Source organism: Lactuca saligna, chromosome 9 (assembly GCF_052625555.1).
Source record: "Lactuca saligna cultivar CGN05327 chromosome 9, ASM5262555v1, whole genome shotgun sequence".
NCBI lineage: Eukaryota > Viridiplantae > Streptophyta > Magnoliopsida > Asterales > Asteraceae > Lactuca > Lactuca saligna.
Window position 1 is genome coordinate 84037100 of NC_136425.1, and position 8004 is coordinate 84045103.

At 39.8% G+C, this 8004-nt stretch overlaps 2 protein-coding genes across 2 annotated transcripts; both read right to left on the minus strand.

The window, feature by feature from the left end:
* Positions 1 to 259: 259 nt before the first annotated feature.
* LOC145015040 (E3 ubiquitin-protein ligase WAV3-like) lies at positions 260 to 3732 on the minus strand. Its single transcript, XM_078973493.1, has 2 exons — positions 3185 to 3732; positions 260 to 2274 (listed from the first exon to the last, which is right to left on the minus strand). The coding sequence occupies exons 1-2, from the start codon at positions 3407 to 3409 to the stop codon at positions 469 to 471; spliced, it is 2031 nt and encodes a 676-aa protein (XP_078829619.1). The 5' UTR covers positions 3410 to 3732; the 3' UTR covers positions 260 to 468.
* Positions 3733 to 5376: 1644 nt separating this feature from the next.
* Positions 5377 to 6196, minus strand: LOC145016537 (uncharacterized). The gene is made up of 2 exons (XM_078974821.1): positions 6109 to 6196; positions 5377 to 5888 (listed from the first exon to the last, which is right to left on the minus strand). Exons 1-2 carry the CDS (start codon positions 6194 to 6196, stop codon positions 5377 to 5379), a joined length of 600 nt encoding a protein of 199 aa, XP_078830947.1.
* Between the last annotated feature and the right edge of the window lie 1808 nt (positions 6197 to 8004).

An 8004-nucleotide genomic window follows, 5' to 3' on the forward strand; every position in this document is an offset into this window, starting at 1 on the left:
TGACATACTAGTACCAAAAAGTTTGGCCATGATCATGATGGGTGGCATTGTGGCATGGGCCATTATTGTGTAACCAAAAGCCAACAGTGGTTCAATTCAATCATCCTCATCCTCAACTCAATTAACCAACTTTCCATCATGCTACAACATCTTCATCATTGACTTCTTAAATTCTTATAATTAACTTAAATTCACGAATATTCATGATTTTCAACTTACCATTTTCCAAAACCAAATACATCCAAAATATATTTAAAAGTTGTGAAAGAATAAGATTGCAAGTATAGATATATTCATTGTTACATGACCATAAAGATAAACATATACCCCAAAAAACCCGGTTCAACTTATGTACATCACCACAAAGGCACAAAAGAAAACAACATTATAATCCAAAATACAAAAGCATGAACCCTAATTCCCAAAACCATTTATTCCCTTTACACAATTATATTTCCCTCAAACCCCTCACCTCGGTCTCGGTCGAACCAAATTAGCCTGAGACCGAGTCAACATCTGAGTCATCGATGGAGTCTGATACGATTGAACCAGGCTCGAACCATCGGTCGAGTCCCCACGAGCCGTGGCTCGTTGCCATGAATGTGAGCTCAAACCCGATAAGATATAAGCCCGACCCGATGCCTCATACACATGTTGGCTAGCCATCCTCTCTTGCATTTCCTTAAGCTCAGCATCTAGAGCCATACAAAGTCGGTCCCCTGACCTAGCCGACACGGTTCCCGATAGAACCACTCGACACCCCTCGAGTGCACCCACGGCTCGTGTCAAATCACCCTTTTCCGCTGCTTCTCTCGCTTGTACCATGGCTTCGGCCGCTTGTAACCGGTTCCTTTGTCGATCAACTTCGATCGAAACGACGTTTTCACTCCCGACTTTTTCCGGTCTTTTAATCGTAACATCTTCGGTTTCTAATTTCACGGTTTCCTTCGTGAAGGGATCGGTGTAATAGCAACGTACTTTGAATAACAAAGAAGTCAACTCTTTTTCTTTTGGCACGTTGACCGAGGCGAGAAAATCGCGTTCCTCATCGGCGTACATATCGCCGACATCGATGATGCCGGATCTTCGATCCGGCATCAAGTGATTCTTGTAACTTCCGGCTTTTAAAGATTTAAGACGAATTCCAGGGTTTTCGGTTTCGATAATCAATTGTAAACTTTTCACCACAACACTCAAAAGTCCACCGATACATTGAGCAAATGCATCTTGAATCACACTTTCGGTTTCAATAAACGAAAACGTCCCCCCGGAGATCTCGGAAATCGAATGCATCAATGACGCATCGTGATCCGTTCCAAACCCAAATGTATGGACCGGAATCTCGATTCCGGTTCCGACCCCGGGAAGAAGTAAATGATAGTTTGACCGGTTCTGGCCACCAGAATTGGAATTGGAACTGGAATTGAAACTTGCAGCTACGGTATAAGTATCTTGTCCGTCGGATAACAATATTATACTCGCGACCGGATTTTTCTCACGGCGGTCTTCCATCACTTTCCTACCCTTCCTCAACCCTTCGGCGATATTCGTGCCGCCGTTTGCCGCCAGGGAGTTAACGGCTTGAAGCGCGTGTTGTTTCCCGGAATCCGACATTTTCCGTAGCGGAAACAACCGGCGGGCAGTGGAGGAGAACGCGATCACCGCCAGCCGGTCCGCGGGCCCAAGGTTTTGTATCACAAAACCCATGGCCCGCTTAAGTAACGCGAGCTTTGTGCCCGCCATACTACCACTTATATCAAGAACCGTTACAAGGTCAACCGGGGCCCGTGGGGCCCGGTTGACCACAGTTTGACCAGGGTTGATTGAAGTAGAAACCGGAGCTTTTAGGTGGATCAAAACTGTAAAATCATCGGTAGTGGTGAACCGTGGGACCGCCGGAACTTCGGTGTAAGTTTCCAATTTTACCCTTTGTGAATCTGATCCATTTGATGTGGTTGTTGAAGATTGGAGATCTAAGGGTTCGTCATCATTGAAGACCGGCGGCTCGTTGGCCGGAAAAACAGCGGCGGTGACATGGCGGTTGGAGGTGTTGTGCGGCGGAAACTGGCGGATCACCGCCATTACCGGATTATTCAAACCGGTTGAAACTTGCAATGGGACTTCTTTCCATTTTGCTCGACAAATTGGACAGATTTGGTTGCCATGTTTTACATTTGAAGAAATACATTGAAAATGGAATGAATGCGAACATTCTGCTGTGAAAATTGCTTGTCCTTCTCCCCTTTTCATTGATGTCAAACATATCGTGCATTTCTGAAAATTGACATGAGTCGAGTTAAAAATGTGAGAAATAGTAACTTACTTTTATTTCATTTTTATATATTGTCTTTTTCTTAATACTTTACAAAAGAAAACAAGAACGATTTTGCTACTACTACAACTATCATAAAAGTCAAAAAACATCAAAACGACAAGAACAAAACAACTGAATCGAACATAGGGTTTGACGTAAGTTTTTGGTTGTTTTTAGAAATTCCGTCTTGTTGATTAATTCTTTTAGTTGATTATTAAGTTAAAAAGATAACGCAGTCAAGAAATGAGGCCGTTTACTTTTTGCACGAGGGGTATAATTATAATTATAATTATAATTCTCTTATATTGACAATGAAATGTAAAATGTGAACAAATCCCCGAAATGAGTATAATATATAAAGATATGTCATGTTTCAACGATTAATTAATTGGTTTAGAGGACCATTTATTCGTTAGAAAAAATCAGAATTTTAAATATAGTATATGATGTTCTTGAGAAATAAACAAACCATCAAGTTTCTTCTAAATTCGGGTAAAAACAAATAATATTGTTTTGTTGTATTGTAATAAATAACGTTTTTTCATTGGTTTTTGCTACATCCTAATTTTTACTTTTTTTAGGCTTCCTGTTATAATCTTTTTAATTTCCTTGGTTTTTGTTACGTCCGAATCCGAAATTCACTTTTTCTTCGAATAATAAGGTCAAAATTAATAAAGCAGGCAAATTTTCTAAAGCAAAATCTTGATTATGAACGCAAATTTCAAGAACAGCTTAGTATATGTCAATTCTTTGTTTCATAAACTTTTTAATCGAGAGTAATTAAAATACCCATATGATGACATGAATACGAAACTCAAATTATAATTGATTAGATAAAAATATAGAAAATGAGGAGTTTTAAGAACAAACCTTAGAAGACCTGCTAAAGCTTTTAGACAAGCGTAAGGCGGGAGACCACGGCCGAGGAGCAGTGGCAGAGCCTCCGAGGCTCCGCTGGTCAGACGCCGGAGACAACAACGCAGCGTCGGAGCATCGCTCCGATTGGGGTGGCGAGACGTCTGCATCAGCGGGAGGCACATATACACACAGATTAGAACCCAAAGCCATCTTCACTGTCTTCCATTTACTCCCCATTTCACCAAATCCGTTGGAATTAAAGAAGATCTGGAAGTGGGTGTAGAGCAGGATTAGGTGAAATTGAAGGTGATAAATGGGGGTCGAAGAAAAATTGGGGGAAATAGGTGAATAGCACGGAAACCTAGAAGGGGTTTTAAAGAGGTGTGGAAGGCTGCGACTGAAGAAAAAGGGGGTTTACAATTCAGAAGATAGTGAATGGTGATGGGGTTGATTTTACAAGAAGTGTGTACTCTACTTGGCGGGCATTTATTGAATTCGATAGAGGGGAGAGGAGGAAGGGAAAGAAGAATGATCTACTCTTTCCTATTTTCTTTTTATGGGGTATTTTGTTGACTTTGGGTTTTTTGAGTTTGTGGGGAATATTATCGGAATAGTACAAACACTTTACCCTAAATTGCCGTGCACTAATGCTTTGGTTTTTTTTTTTTTTTTTTTTTTGAGAGTGTTAATAAACAAACTAACAAGAAGCCAGAGAAAATTACAAGGTACTAGTATAGAACCGAGAGCTACACCAATCAACCCTATTAACATAATACGCTAATAATTGGATATCATCCGCTGTTTTTAAGGGAGAACTCCTCGAATTATTGAACACCAAATTGTTTCGAGCATTCTAAGGTTATGTTTGGCACACCACAGCTAGCTTATTTTTCGAGCTTTTTTATGTGGTCGTGTTTGGTAAGCCAAAAAGTAACTTATAAGCTAGCTTTTTGAAAAGCTACTTAGACTAGCTTTTTATGAGCTTTTTTTAAAATTTTCAAATACACCCCTTAATTAATTATAGAAACACATATTTTTACATGTCCTTTTATGTAATTTTATATATTTCAGCTAGCTTTTCAGCTAGTTTTACCAAACGTTATTTTTTTATCAGCTAACTTTTTATTTAACAGCTAGCTTTTCAGCCATCAGCTAGCTTTTCAGCTAACAACTAGCTTTTCAGCTAGTCCGCCAAACATAGCCTAAATCACGTAAATCATTCTATAAATAGGGCAAACCAAGCTTCTTCCTCTTCTTTCCATGAGCTTGGGCATTCATAACTTTTAAAATGGCCTCTTTACTTGAGGGAGGAGACAAAAACATCAAACTCCACTTGCCTAGCCAACGCCATACATGGACCGAGTATGAGCACTAGAAGAAAACATGATTGACAGTTTTTTCCTCGTCATTACAGAAAGGAAAGGTAGTGCTATTTCATGAGACTCCACGCAACAACAAATTATGAGCCACCAAAATTTTGTCAAGTAATATGCGCCAAACGAAACAGTTGATCTTGATGATCACCCAACTGACCCAAAAAAATCCTTGTAAAGAGTTATCCACCACAATCTTATTTACCATAAATCACCTACATGACTTGCATCACTAAACAGAGAAACTCCCGGAGGTATCTACTTTCCAGATCCACTTATCTGGATCAGAATACAGTCTTAAATTTGCCAACAAATAACTTAATATCGACAGTTCAACTGATTCATTCCTACTTCTCGGGTCTCTTTTCAACAACCACTGAAAGTTTACCTCATTATCAAAAGACAACCTTTTTGAAACCATATAACTTTTTAGAGATTCAATGTTATACAAGGCTGGAAAATAGTCCTTAAGGATGACATCTTCAAACAACTTATCTTTCCAAATACAAGTGGAATTTCCAACTCCCATATTTCTTTCGAACAAATCCTCAATATTAATGCTCCAATATTCCAATTCCCATATAACATTGTAAATTGAAATTCAAGTACCCGAAATCCTACACTTCGCAAAAGGTTTACCGTCAGTTCCACTAATATTATGAAATGCTTTCATGCATGACGGCCAAAAGGAGTTGCCTTCCGCTTTTAAGCGCCACCACTATTTTACAAGGAATGCTAGATTTAAGGATCTAAGATACCCCACCCTAAGACCACCATTACCTTTAGGTCGAGTCACAACATTTCCAAGCCACCTAATGGATTTGCCGGTTGTCAATACCACCCTAACTCTATAATCTTTTTAGGGGCTTTAAAGAGAGCAAAGTAATAAAGAGGAAGGATGCTTAAAACGGAATTAACGAGGGTGTGTCTACCCCCAAAGGAAAGATTCTTAGCTTTCCACATTGAGAGCTTGTTCTTTAATTTCTCAATAGCAGGACGCCAATTCTCAGTAAGTTTCATGTTAGCATCTATGGGAAGACCAAGATAAGAAAATGGAAAAACATTGGCCTCATAAATTAGAATATTAGAAAAACGGTCAATATCAACAAACTCCATTCCCACTCCAAATACCTTACTATTAGAGAGATTAACTCTCAACCCAGAAGCTAGATAAAAGCATCTCAGTATTCTAGTTAAGTTGATGAGATTAATTTCGGACCACTCTCCCATAAGACTTACGTCATCCACATACATAAGGTGAGATAGATAAGGTTTGTTATTAGGTAAGTAGATACCTTGAAAGATATAATGATCATAAGCTTCCTTAAGAGCAATACCAAGACCTTTCATAGCAATTATAAAAAGTAAAGAATATAAAGAAACTATTTGCCTCATACCTCTCTTAATATCAAATTCTCTAGATGGCGAACCATTAACCAAGACCGATGCCCTACCAGAAGAAAGACACACATGGATCCATTTCTACTTTCAAACGTCACCACCGTTTTACAAGGAGTGCTAGATTTAAGGACCTAAGACACCCCACCCTAAGACCACCATTACCTTTAGGCTGAGTAACAACATTTCCAAGCCACCCAATGGATTTGTCAGTTGTCAATAGCACCCTAAAGAGACCTTCTTCTAACACCATTCAATAACTCAATAACCTTTTTAAGGCTTTAAAGAGGGCAAAGTATTAAAGAGGAAGGCTGCTCAAACCAAAATTAGCGACGGTGAGTCTACCCCCAAAGGAAAGATTCTTAGCTTTCCATATTGAGAGCTTCTTTTTGAATTTCTCAATGATAGGAAGCTAATTCCTAGTAAGCTTCATGTTTGCACCTATGGGAAGACCAATATAAGAAAATGGAAAAACAGTAGCCTCAAAATTTAGAATATTAGAAAAACGGTCAATATCAACAAACTCCACTCCCACTCCAAATACCTTTCTATTAGAGAAATTAACTCTCAACCCGAAAGCTAGATAAAAGCATCTCAGCATTCTATTTAAATTGATGAGATTAATTTCCAACCACTCTCCCACAAAAGTTACCTCATCCACATACATAAGGTGAGATAGATAAGGTCTATTATAAGGTAAGGAGATTTGGAGGCACTACCTATATGGTACAAGGTGCACCATTTTCATAGACCACAAGAGCCACCAACACATTCTGAATCAAAAGGAATTGAGCATGAGATAACAAAGATGGGTCAAACTGCTAAATGATTATGAGTGCAAAATCAAGTACCATCCATGCAAGGCAAATATGGCAGCCGATGCCTTAAGGCGAAAGGAGTACTCGGGTCGTCGAGTAAAGACATTAACAATAACCGTTCATTCACATCTATCCTCACAAATCAAAGAGGCTCAGCAGGAATCCTTGAAGCCAGAAAACAAGGCCAATGAGACATTGTGCGGAATGGAAAAGAATTTGGCGGCCAAAGAAGACGGAGCCTATTACCTTATGGACCGGATCTGGACACCGAGGTTCGATGGATTCCGAGATTTGATAATGAATGAGGCTCACAAAACGAGGTACTCTGTCCATCTGGGTTCCGATAAGATGTACCTGGATATCAAACAACATTTTGGTGGCCGAATATGAAAGCGGAGATTGCTATTTATGTAGGCAAGTGTCTCATTTGTGCTAAAGTTAAAGTGGAATATCAGAAGCCCTCGGGTCTACTTCAACAACCCGAAATACCTGAGTAGAAATGGGAAAGGATCACAATGGATTTTATAACCAAATTACCCAAGACGACAGATGGTTTAGATGCTATCTGGGTGATCGTTGACCGATTAACAAAATCCACCAATTTCCTGCCAATAAAGGAGATGTACAAAATGGAAGGCTAACACGAATATACCTGAAAGAGGTGGTGAGACTTCATGAAGTGACCATATCTATTATCTCAGATCGAGATAGTAGATTCACCTCTCGTTTTTGGCAGTCGCTCCAGAAAGCATTGGGAACCCGACTGGATATGAGTACTGCCTACCATCCTCAGACTGATGGCCAAAGCGAGCGAACTACTCAGACCCTAGAATACATGCTCCGAGCATGTGTAATAGATTTTGTAAAAACCTGGGATACCCACCTGCCGCTACTTGAATTTTCATATAACAACAGCTATCACACAAGCATAGGAGTCGCTCCTTTCAAGGCCTTGTATGGCCGGAAGTGTAGATCGCCCCTCTGTTGGGCTGAAGTGGGTGACACACTACTGGTAAAAGGGAAATCACCAAATAGCACCCTTACAGGACCAGAAATCATCTGAGAAACTACAGAGAAGATAATCCAAATAAAAGCCCGACTCCAAGCATCGCGTGACCAATAAAAGAGTTACGTTGACAAAACGACGAAAACCCCTGGAGTTCCAAGTCAGGGATCGGGTGCTATTAAAGGTCTCTCCCTGGAAAGGTATGATCCATTTTGGAGAACGAGGAAAGTTAAACCC

Coding starts and splice junctions, on each gene's coding strand:
- LOC145015040 (XM_078973493.1), bottom strand. CDS start 3,409: ATGGGGAGTAAATGGAAGACAGTGAAGATGGCTTTGGGTTCTAATCTG. Junction 2,275..3,184: donor GCTTTAGCAGGTCTTCTAAG/GTTTGTTCTTAA, acceptor GTCAATTTTCAG/AAATGCACGATATGTTTGAC.
- LOC145016537 (XM_078974821.1), bottom strand. CDS start 6,196: ATGGTGTTAGAAGAAGGTCTCTTTAGGGTGCTATTGACAACTGACAAA. Junction 5,889..6,108: donor TGTTGTTACTCAGCCTAAAG/GTAATGGTGGTC, acceptor TTGCTATGAAAG/GTCTTGGTATTGCTCTTAAG.